This window comes from Myodes glareolus, chromosome 1, assembly GCF_982192425.1.
Source record: "Myodes glareolus chromosome 1, mMyoGla1.1, whole genome shotgun sequence".
Taxonomy (NCBI): Eukaryota; Metazoa; Chordata; class Mammalia; order Rodentia; family Cricetidae; genus Myodes; species Myodes glareolus.
Window position 1 is genome coordinate 141,274,769 of NC_142026.1, and position 21,346 is coordinate 141,296,114.

At 47.4% G+C, this 21,346-nt stretch overlaps 1 protein-coding gene across 2 annotated transcripts in view; it reads right to left on the bottom strand.

Moving 5' to 3' along the window:
* Positions 1-2,580: 2,580 nt before the first annotated feature.
* The window catches only part of Thbs2 (thrombospondin 2), a 30,903-nt gene continuing 12,137 nt past the window's right edge, over positions 2,581-21,346 (bottom strand). For both annotated transcript variants that reach the window (XM_048421435.3, XM_048421440.3), the window contains 15 exons: positions 19,283-19,453; positions 18,845-19,021; positions 17,874-18,047; positions 17,368-17,495; positions 17,139-17,291; positions 16,162-16,380; positions 14,259-14,366; positions 13,284-13,443; positions 11,110-11,228; positions 10,235-10,469; positions 8,388-8,615; positions 7,682-7,953; positions 7,043-7,140; positions 5,632-5,771; positions 2,581-4,559 (listed from right to left, as the gene is read on the bottom strand). In XM_048421435.3, the coding sequence (XP_048277392.3) occupies positions 4,552-4,559; positions 5,632-5,771; positions 7,043-7,140; positions 7,682-7,953; positions 8,388-8,615; positions 10,235-10,469; positions 11,110-11,228; positions 13,284-13,443; positions 14,259-14,366; positions 16,162-16,380; positions 17,139-17,291; positions 17,368-17,495; positions 17,874-18,047; positions 18,845-19,021; positions 19,283-19,453 (2,390 nt within the window). In that variant the 3' untranslated portion in view covers positions 2,581-4,551. The remainder of the gene's footprint in view (positions 4,560-5,631; positions 5,772-7,042; positions 7,141-7,681; positions 7,954-8,387; positions 8,616-10,234; positions 10,470-11,109; positions 11,229-13,283; positions 13,444-14,258; positions 14,367-16,161; positions 16,381-17,138; positions 17,292-17,367; positions 17,496-17,873; positions 18,048-18,844; positions 19,022-19,282; positions 19,454-21,346) is intronic.

A 21,346-nucleotide genomic window follows, 5' to 3' on the forward strand; every position in this document is an offset into this window, starting at 1 on the left:
CACAGAAATAATTTGAAACTGCGCCTGTGTGTACAGCACCAATCCCAACAGCAAGCACAGGCTAATTCAATAAATCCAGATCTATACACCTGTTCCACACAAGCGTGCACAGACATGTACTTTTTCTGAGCATAGACTGCACATACTATGCCCTGTGGGTTCTTAGAAGAATCTGCTCCAGAACTAGAGCCTTTATATTGCAAGGAGCTGCCTCCTCCTCCTTCTCCTCCTCCTCCTCCTCCTCCTCCTCCTCCTCCTCCTCCTCCTCCTTCTCCTCCTCCTCCTCCACCTTCTACTCCACCTCTTCAGTTTCTACCTGCTCCTGTCAGCAAACATCTAACACCTGTTCATGGAGCGTGGAGTTTAGATCCGATCGTCTGGCTTTCTGAGCCAAGGCATGAGAAAAGTGTCTCTTCATGGGAAGCCCAGTGCTAAAATAGCACTTCTCATAAACACACCATGTGCCTGGAGTAAAAAGGCCATCATGTGACTCAAAGAACATCTTATCATGGGAACCTGAGCTCAGTCTGTACGTGGCGGGGTCCTGACACCGCTACCAGTGACACACAGTGCTTCTGAGGGGCAAGGTGAGGATGGCCACCTAGTTTCAGTGCCAACCTGTGCTCCAGGGCCTCTCAGAACCTCGCCTGGAATGAGAAGGGTCAGAGACGAGTCTCTCTACCCATGTTGGACAGCTGCAGCAGAAGGTAAGAGGTGTTGAGGTAGGCACTTGTGGTCTGGTAGCATCGGCATCTTGGCAATAATACCAAAGGGAGTTCCCCGGCTACTGTCCTCGCTACCTTGGCAGTGAGTTCTCTTCTCATAACATTATGCTCTGCCGGGAATATTTCCTGGGAGCAGTGTAGCACCCAGCCTTAGGGAGGCAGCTGGCATGGCTGACAGTACCCCCAGTTCTTTCAGCGGCCTCACTGGCACTGGGATGTTAGCTCTGGAAAACATGGGTGAGGAGCATGGGCCACACAAATGTTTCATGTGCGCTTTCATTCCTCAACTCCCAGTGTCTGGGTCACCAGAACCATTTCACTGTTGCTCACTGAGTCATGGAATCAGAACTAGCAAAGTAACGCTGGCTGCCCTAAACGGGTTCTTGCAAACCCAGTGACTATCCTCCTCATGGGACTGGAAAGACTAGAAATCCAGAGCAAACAGAAAAAGGCAGTCTGAGGTTCCCAAACCTCCCACAGCCACGGAAGGTTCCAAAATCTCCCATCTCCAGCGTTCAGCCTAGAACTAGGAGAAGCACACAGCCAAGACTGATATCAAGGTTATCAAATCTTCTGCCCCAGAATTTCCTCCATCCCTGGTAATCACATACTTGGGGAACAAGACGTCTGTTATAACATGGAGTCCTTCATTGAACCCAGAGTTCACACTGTGGGGTCCCAGTCACTTAACAACAGTCGACAGTTTTATCTCCTAGAATTATAGCATTCAACCATAGGCTGAGAGTGTGCAGCCTGTAGACACCACAGCATGTGTGAGAAGCAGAAGAGAGATTTGTAGGCTATTCTCTCATATAAGCCACCAGATCCCAGGGACCCTCCTCATGCCTGGTCACGTCCTTTACACACAAGCCTCAGTCCTGAGGACAGTGGCTCTGATGTGCCTGGGGCCACAGGGGAGGGGAGAATGCTGTCAGAAAACTTGTGTTTGTCCATAGCTGATCAAACAGAGTAACAAAATGTACAAATGAGCAACTGAGCAATGTTTCATATTCAGGCTGGCTTCTCATCATGGTTTAATCCTTCCCTGTACCTTTTCTGTTTTTTGAATCAAACATTCATTAAGCATCCTTCCATATTACTCAACTGACCAGCCAAGATCACATCCCACCCCTTACCGCTGTGGTTCTGAGCCTTTCAAAGTCTTGTTCACAGATGTATGTGAGCCCAACCTTTCCCTCTATACTTATGAGTGCAAGTCCACCAGCTTGACTTGATCAGTCCAGGGGCTTCACTCCAGTCATGTCACCACAAAGAGTGTGGAGCCTCATCGCTCGTGGTCAGACCCAATACTACAGGCAAAGACACTTACTCTGTCTGTTTCTGAACCCCGACTATTTCTTTTCTACCTCTGTGTTACTCTCTTGTGTCTCTGTTTGTGTAATGCCACCATCATGTCCATAAACCTTGCCAAATCTCCCAGGTTGCAGGGCTGTGGTCTTCCCTTCCCTGTATCAGACCAGGATGCGCTTTGTCATGTGCTGTCTGGTCTTAGCTCCTTCTTCTGCATGGAATCAGTAGAGGAAGGGGAGCCCTACTGTGTTCATGAGCTTGTGTCTCAGCTTTTCACTGAGAGGTTCTGTTCCTGTCTGACAAGGGGAACCAGCAGCCAGGGTCATGGGTACACCAGCACCTTCAGTGGAAAGGGGACCTGCGTCAAAGACAACTGCTTTGAGCCTTGAACCTACATGCATACTAGGAAATCTTGCAACCAGGGGACACCACTTCTTTCAGTTCCAAGGAACGAAATGTCAGTCATTCTCCCTAGGTAAAATGCCCAGCCCCTTTCCAGAAAAAAATCCCACTAATTCTTTTTAAAGAAGGGAAAGAGATTCACTTATAGAAACCTTTTTATAATTTATTTGCTGTTGTTAATCTTCAGTAGAAAAACGAAGCTCTAGCTAAACGTAGGGTTTCAGTGGTGAAAATTTGACCCAATAAACAAATAAATAAATATTTACAGTCTTTGGCAAGAAACAATGTTTCATTAACGTATATGAGAAGCTTTTGTTCTTTTTAAACTACATAAATAATTTACAAAAATAATATGGCACACTGAACGTATTCACATCTTCCCCACCACCTTGTACCATTCAACCAAATGCCCCAAGGGAAAGCCTAAATGTTCTCCACAGCCTCACAGTTAGAAATCTCATGTTGGCCTTGGGAATACAGTTTCACAGAAAGCAAAGAGTGCAGGGTAACAAAACACAGAGGAAACTCACCCTCAGAGACACCAGCACAAATAACTGTGTCAACACGAACTGTGGAAGCTCAGAATCTAAGCGTGGATTCTTTTTATCTGTCTTAGAAATTTAACTGCCATTCCCTGAAAAGGGATCGTACCCCATCTACCCCAAAGAGAGACAAGATGTGCCTCCACTGAACTTACATGGAGTGAGAGAAACCGTACTTCCTGCTGGGAGATCATGCAGCTTAAAGCAATACAGTAAAATCAGCCTAGCACATGTCTGTTGTGGTGTTACTGATTAATGGGTGTGTCTGCGGGGAGGAGAATGTTTTCTTCAGTATTAAAATAAAAAGAACCTATATACAGCAAAAAGATAACAGTAAAAGGAATTGAATTAAAATCATTGGTAACTGTGTGTATTAAGGTTCCATTTTATCATGACATGGAGCTTTGTATTTCAACCAGCAGATATTTTGGTAAGTGGATCTTTATATCATTATATTCTTGTCATATGCTTATTTTTAGAAATTACACTACATATTTGTTGCTTTGCATATTTAAAATAAGATATTGGTGAGTGGAGCTACATTCTAAATTCATTTAATAAATATTAACAAAACAGTTGTACCTGGAACCTTAATAAAATATCTTACCAAATTAGACAAAAGCAACTTTTGTATCTTTCCAAAGTCTAGACTAGGAGTAGGGTACCAAAATGCACTTGCAAATTTATCTCCTAGCCTGTTTCCTAGTAGCAGGAACTGGAAAGGATGCCCAGTCAGAGATCCTAGCAGTCAGTGTGCAGAGAGAGCTCCATGACTTCCAGCCAAGTATGCTCTCCACAAAGTCCAGGAGGTGCTTGCCTCTGAAAGCTCTGAAAAACCCTGAAAGATTCACTTTTGCAAGGACACACGTTCTTTGTCTCCATCAAGTCAGCTGTTAACTGTGAACCAAGAGGAATAAAAAGGGGTTTTCATCTAATTTTCCAATCATTGTCTACGTTCTGATTAGTCAGTGTTTAATATCACCGAACAAGGGGCCACAGTCATGTGACTGTCTTCCCACAGTCATGTGACTGTCTTCTGACCTTTTCCTTACTGCAGCCACACTCACCCAATCTTTCTTTAGAATTGACCTTGCAGGATTGGTGTGTTGCTGAACAGCACTAATCCAAGAACAGTGACAACATTAAGCACTGAAAGTAGGTGAGCAATAGTTTTCATGCTTAATTTATGAGAATGACTTATACACAATATTCCCTTCAACTCCATATACACATAAATACTGCAAGTAATTACATTTTACATGTAAACGTCATTCTGTTTAAACAGACAAGAAAAGACAATGCAACAACACGCTAAGTTTCCACTCCATGGTGAGTCTCATTTCTTGTCAATCTGTTTTCCAGCAGCGGGCCAGATGCTCATCTTGCAGTTCCCTTGATGTTTGTCATTTGAAGGCACTTGGACTTGGTGCTGATGCAGGAGGTGAAGATCCACTCAGTTAAGGTCAAGAAACAGGAAATGCCAAAAGAGAGAAAAGCTGCAAGTACCAAGATGGACTGACGTGTCTCGTAAACAGTGTTTGTAGCACATTGTTGGAATGCAGCCTTTCTCTCTAGACATCTGGAAGAGAAGGAGCAATGGGATTAGGAAGCAACAACCAGGGGTATTTTATTGTGTTCCTTTATTTGTTCATCTCATACTTATAGCCCAGGTTGTCCTAGAACTTGCTATGTGACTCAGACTGGACTCAAATGAAGCAATCCTCCTGCTTCAGGCTCCCATGCATCTGTTTTACCTATAACCCTCAACTGCCATTGTATTAATTTTAAGAAGGAATACATAAAGTTGATGGGTAGGGCAGACTGGTAGCTGTGTGGATGAATGAGTAGATGGGAGATGAGCGGATGGGTGGGATGATAGAAATACGGATACATGTTTGGAGGGATGAAATAGATGTTTGGAAGGATGGGGACATAGATGGATAGATTAATGAGTAGATTCATGAAAAAAGAAATATCTTCAATGGAATCCTATCATAAGAAAAGGACCTTTGGTGGAAGGAGAGGGAATAATGGTCTTTGATTTGTTTGATCTGCTTCTCTTTGATTTGTGTACTATTTTCAAGGTATGAGCACTGAGAAACATTCCTGAATTATCCTGATCTACTCTGTAGACCTGTCATTATACTAGACTGGAGCCACGTTTGCTTTCAGGTTTACTTTTGGTTCAGATAAATACATTTCTAGCAGTATAACTAAGAAGTAGACTCTTTCCTTCCTTCACTTCTTCCTTCTATCTCTCTTCCCCTCCTCCATTCTCCTTTTCCTTCTTCCTTTCCTTCCTTCTTGCAATTTTCAGTAAAGATAATATTCTAAAATGCCCTTAGAAACCCAGAGAGTATGAAAACAGGAAAGCTACAGGATCAGTACAGTGGCAGATGACCTGTGACCTATCAGAAAGTATTTGTCTTACCAAAGACCTTCAGATTCAATATAAGACAAAAGGAAATCAGAGAGACGGGGAGTTGGGGGGAATGTAAGTTGTCTAAACTACAACTTTGCTAGAAGGGCAGAAACTGTAACTCATCATTCATTTTCATGGAATGAAGCCTCTGCAGACAGAAAAGTTGATGTCAGTCCCCCCCGCCGCCCCGCATCCTGTGGGACTGTCCCCGATGAGAACATGCACTCACCTCTGCATTCATACTTGAGATCCGAGAAGTAGACCATTTCTTGGGAGAAGACAAACAGGCCAAGCCGTCCACCAGCATAGGTTTTATCATAGATTGGTCCTGAATCAGCCATGACCTGCTTTCCTTCATGCACCAAGACTCTAAAACAGGTAAGGAAGTGAAGGATAAAAGAGAATTTGAACTCGGCAGCACATTCTCTGGAGAGGCTAGTGGTTGGTTCTGGATGGAAGCTGTTGATCAAGAGGAGTCTGTTCTCCCTGCCTGGTGCTAAAGATGAAAGCATGACCTTGTGTGTGCTAACCAAGAGTTCTCTGCTCTACCACTGAGCTAACCCAGACCAACCTAGAGGGATCTATAGCTCCACTCTCTGCTCAGGGTTTTAGCAACTGGGCTGGGCTTGCTTTCCTTGTAGGAACACTGAGTCCTATCAGGCAGCAGGATCTGAAGAGACCATTTCTTCTCACAGGTGAAGCTGTTGTACCCTCTGTGTGTGTGTGTGTGTGTGTGTGAGAGAGAGAGAGAGAGAGAGAGAGAGAGAGAGAGAGAAAGAGAGAGAGAGAGAGAGAGAGAGAGAGAGAGAGACTAATCACCCAGGTTTGTGTTAGGTTGCCTTTAAGAGCCAAGGCAGTGTGCAGAGTGCGTGAAGGGTGTTTCCTGATTGCCTGTAGGGGATGGCTGCCTGTTTCTCTTCCATAGAGACAGGTCTTCCCCCTTTGCTTTTATTTTCCTGAAGATCCTGAGTCTCATCTTTGTCCCATTGTAAGAGCTCTCTGAGAGTAGGGACAGGACTCTTATCTTCCTAGCCCAGAGTGTGAAGTGATGTCATAGAATTCTCTATTGGAGCACATGGCAATTGGGATCCCCTTGCAGGAACATCATACCCTGCACACCAGTTTACATCTCACCTACCCAGAACCTCAAGGATCTGCAAACACCAGATAGCTAACAGGGCTCTGGCTCATTGGTAGAACATTTGCTTATCATGTACAAAGTCCTGGATTTCATCCAGATGGATGTGGAGTGGTTTTCACACCACCCAACAAGTATCTTAAGACACAGATTTCTTTCAAGATTTTAAAGTAACTGATGTATAGTAAGAATGTAAGATAGATGAGAAAAGACATTTTAAACTGAGGAATCCAGAGAAGAATTCAAAAGAGTATTTTATGGCATAGTTATCTATTGATAATCTCCAAAGGGAAGAAAGACAGAGAAGGTAAATTATCCATCCAATGGAAAAGCAATCTGTCTATCCAATGGGAAGCAGACTATCCATCCACTGTAAAAGCCAACTAGCCATCCAATGGAAAAAAGCAGACTGGTTATTTATGGGAAAAGAAGATTAACTCATCCAATGGGAAGAAAGTCCTGAGGGACCTACCACTGAACAGAAATGTACAACAGCCCTTACCTCATGTAGCCTGTCTTAGGCCTGTGAATCAGGTGCCACCTGTAGGCAGTGTAGTCTTTCCAGCCAATGTTTTTGGGGTCATGCCATAGTGTGCGCACCTGTAGAACAGCATTGTTGTTGAAGGATGGATACATGCCTCTCTACCATTCTTCTCTCCCCCACAACTAGACTGTGAAAAGCAATACCCTACTTGCTGTACTACCTCTCTTGCATATTCTGTTTTATACACTATATTTTCAAATGCTGTATATCATCTACCCTACTATGCACACTTATGGGGCACTACAATGTGTACCTGAATCCACCACATAGTGCCCTGAAATTAGCACTAAGAGCATAAACACTTGGCCCAGACATGTGTGGATCTGAATTCAGATCTTCTCTTCTTGGGTGTGACACTAAGAACAGAACACTCACACTTTTGAGTCCTGTCTCTATATATAAGAGAATGAACGTGTGTTCAGTCTTGTCAACTTTGTTGACAGGAACACTGGGCAGTCTGTGTTTAATAAAGTAGGCATTCAATGTCAACTATTAAAATGATTTCTACTTGATTAAAAATGAACCAAGAACATCATTTAAAATTAAAGAGAGCAAAGGGTCTGTACAGAAAAGGTCATCAACTGCCGAGTCCCTTACCTGGCCTTCTGTGTTTCCCGTGTGCCACAGGGCATTCCGCAGATGTTCACCGGTGCCGGTGGTGGAGTTTACCACTTTGAGGGACACACCAGAGTAGCCGTAAGCCCGACTGGGCTTGTCTTCCCAGTAGGTCTGGGTGACCTGTTTCCACATCACCACATAGAAGCGGCTGCTTGACTGGTAGCCAAAGACGAAGCCAGCGTAGTCATCATCGCGGTCAGTGTTGACATAGAATGTGCCACTGAAGTCCACAGACCCAAACTCATCAAAACCTGGAGACAGAGGAAACAGGCATGGTTTGGAGGCCCAGGGAAAGGCACTTCAGGGACCCCTCAAGGGCCCATGTCACAGAAACGTGGGTCTAAAGAGCTTAGATTGGCTCTGCCCCATGCTCGTCACTGGGAGATTAGCAAAAGTTACAGGACTGTGACCCAACCAATAGCCTGCTGGGCTCCAGAACACAGAGGCTCCACTGTGTTGTGTACCATTTCAGAGAGTCCATAATGGGAACTGGCTTATTGAACACCAAATCCATAGGCCTGAGAGGCAACCTGTACTTTCCCAGAGCCCCTTCCCAGGTTTTGAAGGGAAGCTGTTCTACATACCAAGAAAGGGTAAGACTACCAGGAAAATTATCCTGAATCCTCTCCACATGGCCTCACTTGGCCACTCAACTGCATCACCTCACTCAGGATCTCGGGCTCACCTACAGCAATGCCAGGGTCCGAGTTTGCTGTCTGCACCAGCTCTTTGCCTTGGTGACGAATCACCCAGTTGGGATCAATTTGAGTGGTTCCCTTGGGATCCAGAGGGACCATCTGGAAGTTCCTGAAGTCTGTCTCAGTGATAGCATTGTTCTCAGGGCACACGTCGTCAATATCTGGGACGTTGTCGTTGTCAAAGTCATCTTTACAAATGTCACCTCGGCCATCGCCTGTGGATAAGAAAGAAACAGACACGGGGAAAAAGGTGAGTACTTTGCATTTGTTTCTTATAAGCAGCGACCTCTGGGTCCCTGAGGTGTGGCTGAGCATCTTGCAGATAACTATGGGTTGAGAGCCAACTGCCTCCTTAAGCACTGAGTCTGTAAAGCAAATAATCCCAGAAGTGCTTTTTAAAGCATCATCCCAGAAAACCCTGAAGCCAATGATAGCGTGGCAAGAGCTCTGCCCCCTTCTCACTCAGGGTCTCTCACTGTCGTTCTTAATAACTGGAGCCATGTTAATTTATTTGGCATTTAAAATAAAACCTTTTCAGCACACATGACTTTCCCTAGGGAGGTTGGGCCCAGAGAGGTTGGTATGCAAAGGTGGATAGGTCACGTGTGTGACCTCACAGCTCCCCCACCGTTGGCCACAGAGAGGTGCCCACAGGCAGAGGCAGTGGGGTAAACAGGCATGCTGCTGTGACCTCTTATTTCAAAAGGAAGAAAAGAAACCATATTTGGTATCAAGATTGGTATCTTCATTACTCCACTCTTCAAACTAGTTTCCAGTTCTGTGTCCACTGCCACATCCTCCCCTGCCACGTGATACACATAATTAGGTGTACAGGCATTTCCTTTTCTTGAGACGGGGAGGGAGGGCCTCTGTAGGGCTTACCTTAAGGATGACTTAGAACTTCTGGTCCTCCTGCTTCTACCTCCTGAGTTAGAGGTACTCACCAATATGCCTTGTATATATAGTACTGAGTTTCATGCACACTAGGCAAGTGCTCTATCAACTAAGCCGCATCCCTAGCCTCAGGAATGGTGTCTTAAAAGTATTAAAAATGTCAGCCTAGGTATGTCAACCTCTCCTCCTTCCCAATCCCCTTCCTAGATGAGCCCAAATCCTACCCACTTCTACCTCTGACTGCACTGGTATCTATATCAAGCTGGAAATTTTCTGCTGAAAGCTGTTTTCCTGGGCAGGGAGGATCCTGGAGCTGCCCTTGGGCCTTGGCTGGGCTTTTCTCACGTGCTTCTGAGTCAAATTGGCTCAACACCCCAGGGCTCCTGGTCTCCATTTGTTCAGGATAAGTGTCTTCCAAGTTGAGCTTGGATCATTCTGGCCATTGGGAGGGAGTTCATGGCCAGCCAATCAGCAAGCAGAGCTGCATGCTTTGTTATTTAGGATTGCAGTGACTTCCTCCAGAACTTGCACAGCTACAGACCAGTGGTTTACACAAGAACTTCCACTTCAACTTGCCCTATTTTAGTTACTCAATTCAAAATAATAAATCCCCCCATCCTGTCACAAGCTGCACATGGAGAACCTTATTTCTTTCTAAGTGATTACCAAAGGTTTTCAAAAGTACAGTTATTGAGAGGGTTCCTCACTCTGGCGTGCTCAAACACACTTCTCCTCCACCATTGGTAGAATATTAAACAAACCAGAAAAAGCTGAAACTGCCAAGTAGACTGGATAGAGAACCAGCCATCCCTGTGGCCAGCATGCTAAGACAGCCGTGCTTCTGACTTTTAAAGTAGTTTTGTAAGCAGAGAAGCAGGTCTACCTCCGCAGGACTGCTCACGCAGTTGCAACACACGTACAAGCTGAGGAAGGCACCCACCATCTGAGTCTTCCTGGTCTGGGTTGAAGACAAGCCGGCAGTTGTCCCTGTCATCTGGAATACCATCGTTGTCATCATCAGGGTCACAAGCATCACCCTTGCCGTCATTGTCGTGGTCAGCCTGGTTGGAGTTGGAGATGTATGGGCAGTTGTCCTGGTTGTTCTGGTGGCCGTCATCATCGATGTCCTCATTGTTGTCACACTGATCTCCAACAAGGTCATTGTCCATATCCGTCTGGAGGGCAGAGCAGGTAGTGAACACCAGGAATACCCCTTGAGGAAGTCCTTGAAGGCTAGGCGCCAGATCAGAGACCCGCCCCGTTGAATTACAGGACAGTATTGGGGGCAGGGGGCAAAAATGGGGTGTGTCTGGATTCCAGGCTCTGTGTTCAGATTCTCCCTCCTGTGCCCCATTCTATAAGGGACCTACTATAGTTAACTACCCCTCAACTGTCACGGGTATCATTTCCCCCACCATTTGTTGCTGTACACTCTGCAGACCGTATTTCTAGGTCACATTCTTTTTGTCCCTTTCAACAGCAAGCCTGGAAATGTAGCTGGGTCTGAGTTTGCCTGAGGGTAACCATGGAGACAAATATCCCCCCAGACAGTAAGGGGAGGCCACTTCTTCACTTGGCCTATGGCCACCTAGATACAACATGCTTATGTTTGGGCTTGGTAAGAGGTTCCAGCTGAGATTATAGAAAAATCTATGCTGTCATCTTGGCAGAGCAGATGAGAACCACACAGAAACATCTTCCTGGAGCTGTTTGAGGATGTGGCACACCCTGGTCTGAGATGCTGGCCGCCCTCAAAGACTCATCTCAAGGCAGCAGCTGAGGACCACAGAGCCCTGTTTAGAGACATTCCATCACCTGATCAGGGTTGTGCATCAGGGGGCAGTTGTCACAGTGGTCGCCCACGCCATCCCCGTCTGTGTCTCTCTGGTCAGTGTTGTAGACGTAGGGGCAGTTGTCTCGCTCATTGAAAACATCTGTGAACAGAAGAAAAAAGTAGTAACACCCTGAGTCTCGAGAAGATACATCATTTTCCCATCATAAGACACAGACAAAATTTCATGAAGAAAAAATGGCAAAAATGTAAAGATTATTAGATTCAGGGAAGAGTTCATGATAAAGTTTCTATTAAAATTCAAATTCCCAGGGAGACCATGTCTCAAAAAAAATAAACACCAATTGTCTTAGCCTAAAATATAACTAGTGTTTGGAATTCTCTGGGGATGATGCTGCTCAACCAGAGAAGAGTGAGTGTGGCTTGTCTCTGCCTTGCTGCATTGACTGCTCCTGCTTAAATCTCAGAATGTCTGTGCTAATGTCAGGTTCTGGGTGACACCTTCTCATCCACACACAACAGGAGAGAAGCAGTGGTGGAGATAGAGTGGCCAGGGTCTTAGAAATCTGAAAATAGATAACACAGTCCACCAGTACTGGAGAAACAATAATAATTTTAAAAAGATACGGTGGCAAAGTGAAGGGTCATAACAAGGAAATCAGAAAGAAGGAGCCCTGAACACTGGCCTTGCCTCACAAGGAAGAGGAGGACATCGGGGGAGGAACTGAAGGCAAATGGACAGAGTCTAAGAACCTGAGACCCCAGTCGGTGTAACAGATGCATTAATTGACAAGAAGACGAAAGGAGGAACCTGCTGACTGCACTGAGCTCTGAGAAGGCGGAGTGGCTCAGCCTGTCCTGAGGATGAGGCTGGATGTAGAAGCTCACTGGAAAGCTCCACAAGAACACAAGAGTAGAGTGTGTCAAAGTGGATGGAGGTACTTAAGGTTGGAAAAGGATGAGGAGCGGGTGAGACTCACAGGGCGCATGGAGAAGTTGAGCAGAGCAGTGATCTGAGTGTCTCCTGGCTCTACAGTGACACCCTGAGATACGAGTGTGAATTCCCAGGGCCATATGGTAGTTCTCTGGGCTCTTTCATGGGGGCCACCGAGTCTCAGGATAAAATGTCAGCCCACAGTGATGCCAGAGCTCTCAGGGGACATACATATCACCCTACCTATCTAGGGAGCCAGATTCCGTAGTTAGACCTAACCAATAACTACATGAAAAGGGGCTGGAGATGAGACACCAGCTCTCCTCAGACTTTTCTCAGAGCAGGGTGAGGCAAGAGTGCAGGTCTTGTGTGTTTTAGACGGAGCATTCACTGCAGAAGATTCAGGAAAAAGAATACGGAGAAGCAGTTGTAGAGCTATCACCAAAGAAGAGGACGTGGAAAATTGTGATTTTCTGAGAATGGGCCCAAGGCTTGTGGGAGGAGGCAAGCTATTTAAGAAATCAGTTTTATACAGTAGAGATAAAGTTGAGCTCTTCCAACAAGTTCAGAATTGTGAGTGCAGTTGGCCCTGATGTACATAGAGGGCGGTTATCAGGACCCGCAAAGATGCCAAAATCCAGATGTCCAAACCCATTACACAGAATGGTGTGATGTTTACAAACAATCTAGGTACAATCTCCCACATACTTAAAAGCCATCTCTATAGAATAATTTTGTTGTTTCGTTTAAGGACAAGATAATGATCTAGCAGCTAGTCAGATGCCTAGGTGTGTAAAAGTGCTTGCAAGACAAGCCCAATGTCCCAAGTTCAATCCTCAGAACTCAACGTCAAAACAAAACAGACAAACAAAAATCAGATGCAGCAGTGAGCATCAGTGAACATTGTAATCCCAGCACCTCGACAGCAATTCGGCAAGATGAGCAGAAGACACAGCAACATCATCTGACCATTCCAAAGTTCAGTGAAACAGAAACCATACAGATCCTGTCTCAAGAAGGTGGAGAGAACCAACTCCTGAAAGTTGTTTTCTGACTCCCACAGGCACAGGGCAGCACCCTCCCCCTCCACATAGCCTTGGACACACATAAATAAACTTTAAGTCTGTACATGCTCATTAGATGCGATTTTTTTTGTCAACGCTCTATGGTTAGCTGGTTTGTGGCTGTGAACCTGCGTACACAAGGTTCTGAGACACTTATGACCACGGACCCTTATCTGAGTCACTAAGAAGAGCTACTGACCATCCCCATCAATGTCCACAGAGCAGGCGTCCCCTTCACCATTGTTGTCGGTGTCGATTTGTGCTGGGTTGTGCACATAGGGACAATTGTCGCAGCGATCTCCAACCTCATCCTTGTCATAGTCCAGTTGACGAGGATTAAAGAGGAGCTGGCAATTATCCTAAAAACACCAGAGAAAGTCATCAGGAAGAGCACAGGACATACGCCAGATGGCCGTAAGTCAGTTCAGTGCTTAGGGGATAAGCAACAAGGAAGCAAAGGAAGCGAGCCAGTTAGCCCTCCCTCCGTGGGCGCCTTTTCAACATCATGTGACTTTGCGGTTACATACACACAGCTGGCCTGTCCCATAAGTGTTAAGCTCTCCTTTTGCAAAGGGGTCATTTCATCTGGGTGAGACGTGGAGAGCCCTGGGTCACCCCACTGAGAACCCATCCTTAGAGAGCTGCGTGAGTCACATGTTAAACCTTCTGCTTGTAGCACCCCTCACTTGCCTCAAGCACAGCTCACCAGAAGAGAAGGAAGCTAATAAGGTCTTTGATACAATTAAAGAAAGTGATGTCACTGAGTTGTACGCAGGGAACCCCATGCACTAACCAATCAGCATTTACGGAGACAACTTTCTCTATCGGTATAGCCCCTGGGAACTATTCACAAATATGTGTCAGTAGGCCAGCCTTGGGGGCACTGTTGGTGCAGGGTCCTGGTCTTTTCCAACTTCTGAGTATCTGAGAGCAGCTGAGTGTCTGTCTGAGAGCAGCTGAGTGTCTGAGAGCAGGTGAGTGTCTGAGAGCTGCTGAGTGTCTGAGAGCAGCTGAGTGTCTGAGAGCAGCTGAGTGTCTGAGAGCAGCTGAGTGTCTGAGAGCAGGTGAGTGTCTGAGAGCAGCTGAGTGTCTGTCTGAGAGCAGCTGAGTGTCTGTCTGAGAGCAGCTGAGTGTCTGAGAGTAGCTGAGTGCCTGAGAGCAGCACCCGTCCTACCTTCTCATCGCTCACACCGTCGTTGTCATCGTCCTCATCACAAGCATCTCCGATTCCATCCTTATCAAAATCCTCCTGCCCAGAATTTGGAAGTTTAGGGCAGTTGTCCTGTAATTCGGAGAGGAATAATCACCATGAAAGCATTCCAAAGTGGCTTTCTTTCCAAAACAGGGAAAACAAAAGCAAGACCCATGAAGCCAAGGATATAAATATCTGATACAAGTCCTCAGATAAACGCAGGACGGGGTCCAGAGCCAGCTGGCCTGGACGTGTGGTGTTCTTTTAAGTCCTACCCTGGGAATTATGTCGCTTCTGCACACAAGCAGACAAAAGGAGCCCTGTTCTGAGCCCAGGACCTCCAGGAAGGGATCAGACACCTGGGAGAGCAGAGGAGGGTGAAGGGTGCCTGCCCGGGGGAGGTGGAATAGCAAAGGCTTGGAGTCCCGTTCCTTCCCACAGCTGCAGCCAATGAACCAGATGCCTCATTGTCTATGTAAGCTAGGCCCTCAGTGGCCAGCAGGCCTCAAAGGAAGAAGCCTCCTTGTACACGGTGCAAGCTTTGCAATCCCTGCATTGAACAGACGCTTAAGGAAGGCAGGGCGAGCTCCATTCCAGTTTGTCACAGTTGATGGACGTGTGACATCTGCATCCACTGTTATGCTACCTGAACCTGAGCCATGGACCCAACTGAGGGACTAAGGGAGGGTGGGCAGGGAAGTGCAGTATATGTGTGTGTGTGTGTGTGTATACATACATAGTGTGTGTGCACTTGTGTTTGTGTATGTGTGCACGTACATTATGTGTGTCTGTGTCTGTGACAGGTCCTTTCTGAAACCATTACATTGCTGTTTAAGATTCTGCAAATGTTTTACAAATAAATCACCATGGTACCGCAGATTGGAGGAAACACACTGTGTGTGCTGAGATTCATTTCGGTGTGTGTGTGTGTGTGTGTGTGTGTGTGTAAATCACTGCCTTGTTTCTGTGACAGTCTTGCTTTATTAGCCAGTTCTTTCCATCTTCACTCAGAGGTTATGAAGGAAGAAATTTCTGCACTAAGACGTCCTCACTTTAAACATAAAATGAGAGTTCCATATTCGTATAATTAAGTTTTTAAATGATTCTTCGATGAGAAGCTTTGCAGCACTTACACTTGTGAAGTTACAGAGGTCCAACCTGCACTAACTTCTCATGTGCTTAATCAAACGTTGACTCCCCAAACAGGCCTATACCCTGGCACTTGTGTGTCTTTGTAAAGAAAGGCATTTGAGGGTCTCTTGCTAAGCGATCCCAAGCAGGACATTGTTGGGGTCATTTCAGCCTCATACTCTGGGGCTAGGCACGGACTCAGCCTGTCTGTCTCACTGCTGATGGGCCTAGGGATCAGCAACAAGCACCACGAGTGTGTGCTGCTTTTCCTAACCATCACTGGAGTGAAAAGAAAATGAAGGGAGAGATCTCTGTGTTCAGAGTTTGAGGTGGATCCCTGTGCACTCCATACATTGGACCAAAGCTCTCTTCACACCTGCAGTCGTAGGAACATGTGTAGGGCTAACACGGCCCAGTCTCAGAACAGAAGGTTCATGTGGAGTGTAGGAGGGGACATGATAATTTAGAGTTTCTCACTGTTTATATCATTGCTTCCAGATTGGCCCAGTCTTTCCTGGCAGTGACTCACTGAAGAGGGACTGAGGGCAGACCTTCACACTGGCTGAAGAGGACTGAGGGCAGACCCTTCACACTGGCTGAAGAGGACTGAGGGCAGACCCTTCACTGGTGAAGAGGATGGGGAGCAGACCCTACACCGATGAAGAGGCTTTAAGGCATGGAGTCCTGGCACCAACTTAAGGAAGGACTGAGGCATACAGTCCTAGCTCTCGGCCTGAGATGATGTGGGTCTCACCTTGATGCAATGGTAGGTGGCATTGGTGGCACACACCAGGTTGCTGTTGGGCCAGCCATCCAGGTCTGAGTCCTCCCCACAGATGAGCCCGTCACCGGCATAGCCGGTCTGGCACTCACATTTGTACATGGGGTCACTGAAGTGACCCAAGTAGATACACTCTGCGTGCTTGTGGCAGTTGTGAGTCTTGTCCTTGCACGGGTTTTCTGGCTCACACACCTGCAAGACAGAGAGTAGTAAGAGCTACAAAGAGGACGCACGAGGAAAGAAGGTAACCATGGGTACCCCTGAGAATGACAAGAGACTCATTGCCAGAGGACATGGGGAGCAAGGCATAGTGCTGAGTTCTTAAAGTACTGATTTGGATCTCTCAGGGAGAAGACTTGAGTATTTTTAGTGGTTATCTGAGCCAGATTAATATCATTTCTGAGCTTACTGCGTGATACCGCTTGTCATGGCTTTGCTAAGAATCTGTATCAGTGTACTGGCTTCAGGAAGTGAAGCCTCATTGGAGGTTTCTAGTATCAGAATCCTGCCACTTCAGCATGTCAGTGCTGAGTCTCTCTCTCTCTCTCTCTCTCTCTCTCTCTCTCTCTCTCATCATCCAAGTGATGACAGCATAGAGACCTGAACTAGATGCCTGGTCCTCAGTCTGGGATTTCCAGTTTCCAAAAGTGTGATAAACGGTGTCTTCCCTTTATCCCTACCCTACCTTGGGCATTCTGTTATAGCATCCCAGAGGTGACCAAGGTGTCACTACTACCCAGAAGTTCATAGGCCCTTTGCATGAAGACATGGATTCCACATGTCAGTAGGAGAGGCCCCTGATAAACAGAGAGGCTTCCATAAGGTAAACTCTATCTCTGTCCGTCTCTCAGTGATGTTGCCCCTTCTCTTCCCTATCCCATCTCCACTTGCCTAGACTTGTTTGACTTTTTCAAGCCCTTAGAAACACAGGCAAGGCCAGCAGCACTTACTTGTTTCTCTGTCTGAGCAGCCTCTAGGCCAACCCCGAAGGGCTGGCTCCCCTTGTAGCGTGGGGGACAAGGCAGACAGTGGAAGCCAGGGTCGGTATTGATACAGCGAGAAACTTTGTTGGTTGAGAAGCAGATATCTGTGACCACAGCACACTGTGAGGACAAAGAGAAGTCAGCCTTTCTCATTATCTCCATAGAATACCCTGCCACCCAAGGTGGAGGTACCAACCTCATCCAGGTCCTCACAGTGGGTGCCATTGCCCAGGAAACCCACTGGGCAGGAGCCGCAGGACCAAGATCCATCAGGAAAGCTGTTGCACTTGGCTCCAGGAAAACATGGATTGGATAAGCATCCATCTGCATGGAGGATGGGGGGACAGAGATATGACCAGATGCTACACACATTTGCACATATAGACACACACACACACACACACACACACACACACACACATACATACATAAACATACAATTATTATGCCCTGTTACCCATCAGTGGGGTAACTCCTTTCACACACATACATGCATGTGCACACAAGCAGACATGCCCTATTACTCACCAATGGGGCAGCTCCTTTCACATACACACACACACACACACACACACACACACACACACACACACCAACATGCACATATACACAAGCAGACATGCCCTATTACTCACCAATGGAGCAGGTCCTTTCACACACACACACACACACACTCAGGCAAGCCCTATGACTACGACTCACCAATGGGGCAGCTTCTCTTATTGCACATTTGGTGTTCCTTCACATCCCCCACACAGTCCTTCCCACCATACTGGGGTTCTGGGCTGTTGCAAACACGTGTCCGTTCACGGATCCCTCCAGCACAGGTGACCGTGCAGGCCGACCAAGGGGACCAGGGGCTCCAACGCCCATCGACTGTAGAGAGAACCAGAAAAGGTAGCTGAGTGGGGCGTGGAGGACTGGATGTGTTATCGGCGCTGGAAAGAGCGGAGGGAAGATGAAGTTGATATCCTGGCTATTCCAACGTAGTTGAAGAAACAGGTGTATGAAGGGAAAGGGAGGGACTGGCCTACTCCGTATTTCCACAGTCATGACTGATATACAATTGCCGATCGATTGTTTTGCTTCTGAAAGAAAATCCTTCTAATCTTTCACAGCCAGAAGCCTGAGTTTCCTTACAAAGCCAGGCCTCCAGGGTAGACCAACCTTCAGTCTGAAATACTGAGATGGATTCTTATTGCATTGGGCAGATAGGCAGTGACGATCTGGGAGGAATGCCTGTTGTGGACGCAAACCTTCCTGCATCCACACACTGCAGAAGCCCAGACTTCCTGGAGAGGTCCTGGTATCCTAAGCTGGGAATTCCCTAAGCTGAAACTTGCTGTGATTTGGACCTGTTTTGTTCATTTCCTGCTCTAGGTCCAAGTTCACAGTGCTGGCTTATTTTTCCGCAGATGACAATCCATGCTCACCTGATCGATCTGTTCAGGGACAGAGACATCAGACTAACTAGGAGGTCAGGGTGGGGATCCAACGACCCAGTGATGGGCTCTGTCCTCAGAGAAGGAGCAGCCACGCCCCCACTGCTCAAACTCTGCTGGCTTTTAGTTTAGTGACCAGATTCAGCCTGAGCGGACCTTGTGGCCAGCAGCCGCCACAGAGTCCTGTCTCACTCAGGCAGAACATCACCCCTCCCCGTATCCCCGACTTACTTGGGCACGGCACACCCTGGCAGGCCTTGGTCTCCCGGCCACTGCCCTTGCAGTTCTTGCCACCCATCTGGGGCACTGGAGAGTTGCAGAGACGTATGCGGGTGACATTGCCCACACCACAAGTCACAGAGCACGATGACCATGGCGACCAGTGACTCCAGCCACCATTCTGCCGGACTGATATCAGAAGCAAAAGGAGATCAGTTTCCCAGGCTGTGACCTGGGGCCAGGCAATCCCCAAATCTGTCTTCCCAGCTAGTCCGTTTTCACTAAAGAAGGCAGGTGAAAGAGCACCACCTTCACCCAGAAGAAAGCATCTTTCATGGTAAAACCCTTCCCTTAGGCCACAGCCGCCAGAGATCAGCAAACAGCTGTGGTTGGCATACCCACACGGAGAGCCATCCACCCTACCCTGGAGTACGGCTGGGGCACACTCACTTCTTGTATCGCATTTGCTCAGGCTGCACGCCCTCGTCTGAATGGAGGGTCCCAGGCAGGTGTTGCTGGTGACATCACAAGACCGGCCTCTCTGCTGGGTCCCAGAGCCACAGGTGACAGAGCATTCCGTCCACTCTGCCCATGGAGACCAGCCCTCATCGTTGTCTGAAGCTGACCGAGAAAGCACACATGTCCATGAGTATGGGCTCTCCCTTTGCACACACCGTAGGGAAGCCAGGCACTACAACCAGTAGGGGCTGCATTGAAGACTTTGTAACAGGGAGGGACTCGGCTGGAAGAAAATTCTATGGACGTAGACCCATCACCAGGCCCTTCAGAAGAAAGAGTCCAGCACAGGGACGAGAACACAGAGTGTTTGTTAAGCAGAGAGTGGTCTAGATGCGTTTAGGGAAGCTCGTTCACAGAGCGGAGGAGACAGCGCCCACAGAGAGTGTCTACAGGAAGCATTTTCAAAGCCCCTAAGAGGTCATTTCTACATAGCTTCTGCTGACTCATATAAGGTAACAGCATGTCACCTATTGGTTGAGATTATAGCTTGCATAATTTATTTCCAAACACTTGAAAGAAAATTCAATAAAAAGACAATTTTCTTAAGAAGTTTTTCACAGGCACACAGGGTGTGGTGGGGCCTGAGTTAAAGGTAAAGTACACAGTAGGTCTCTACCCAGGGGTCTCTTAGCAGGGGTCTCTACGCAGGGGTCTCTTAGCTGGGATCACTACACAGGGGTATCTACGCAAGGATCTCTTAGCTGGGGTCTCTTTGCAGGGGTCTCTACACAGGGGTCTCTTAGCAGGGGTCTCGACGCAGGGGTCTCTTAGCTGGGATCTCTACACAGGGGTATCTACACAGGGATCTCTTAGTTGGGGGTCTCCTAGGGGGGTCTCTACACAGGGGTCTCTTAGCTGGGGACTCTACACAGGGGTCTCTACACAGGGGTCTCTTAGGGGGGGTCTCTACGCAGGGGTTTCTTAGCAGGGGTCTCTACACAGGGGTCTCTACACAGGGATCTCTTAGTTGGGGTCTCTTAGGGGAGTCTCTACTCAAGGGTCTCTTAGCTGGGGTCTCTACACAGGGATCTCTTAGTTGGGGTCTCTTAGGGGGTCTCTACTCAAGGGTCTCTTAGCTGGGGTCTCTACACAGGGGTCTCTATGCAGGGGTCTCTACACAGGGATCTCTATGCAGGGGTCTCTTAGTAGGGGTCTCTATGCAGGGGTCTCTACACAGGGTGTCTCTACACAGGGGTCTCTATGCAGGGGTCTCTTAGCTGGGGTCTCTTAGCAGGGGTCTCTATGCAGGGGTCTCTACACAGGGTGTCTCTACACAGGGATCTCTACACAGGGATCTCTAACACAGGGGTCTGTATTCAGGGGTCTCTTAGCTGGGGTTTCTTAGTAGAAGTTCCTCTGGGTGACCAAGGAAGGAAAGAGCAGCAGCAAGGTCAACACTGGGCACTGAGCACAGACAGCCAGAGCACCCAGCCAGTCTGTTGTACTCTTGTCCTCACTGACACAGGGGAAGCAACCTCAGGCACCCAGTGTGCTGCAGTGGCATTGCTGTGTTGAGCAAGTAGCTGGGATTCTAGACACACACCAGAAGGAAAGACCAGGATAAAATCTAAGCAGAGGAATCCAGAACACTCGAGGATGATGCCTGGGTCTGAAGGCCAGGGAAGCCGCAGGTGAGCATCTCCCAGAAGCCAGATCCAGAGAACAGACACAGGGATCCACAGACCATAGGGGTTTCTGAGTGAGTCGTGGAGCTGAGTCTAGAAGGGGCGGTGTAAGCACTTCTAGACTTCATCGGAGTCTCCAGGACTCCTTGATACCAGCCCTGCTGTCTCTACAGTATCATACTTCACAGAACTGCCTCCGCCATAGTCCAGCTCTGTGTCGCTTGGACCGTATCTCTGTAACTTGAGTGCACCATTGAGTCACGGTCTCTGGGTTCTGTGTTTATTTACTGTACTGTGGGTTTCACAGCAACTGCCCAATCTTCACTCAGCCCAGATCAAGCTGTGGCTTCTACTCTCAGTGGCTACTGAC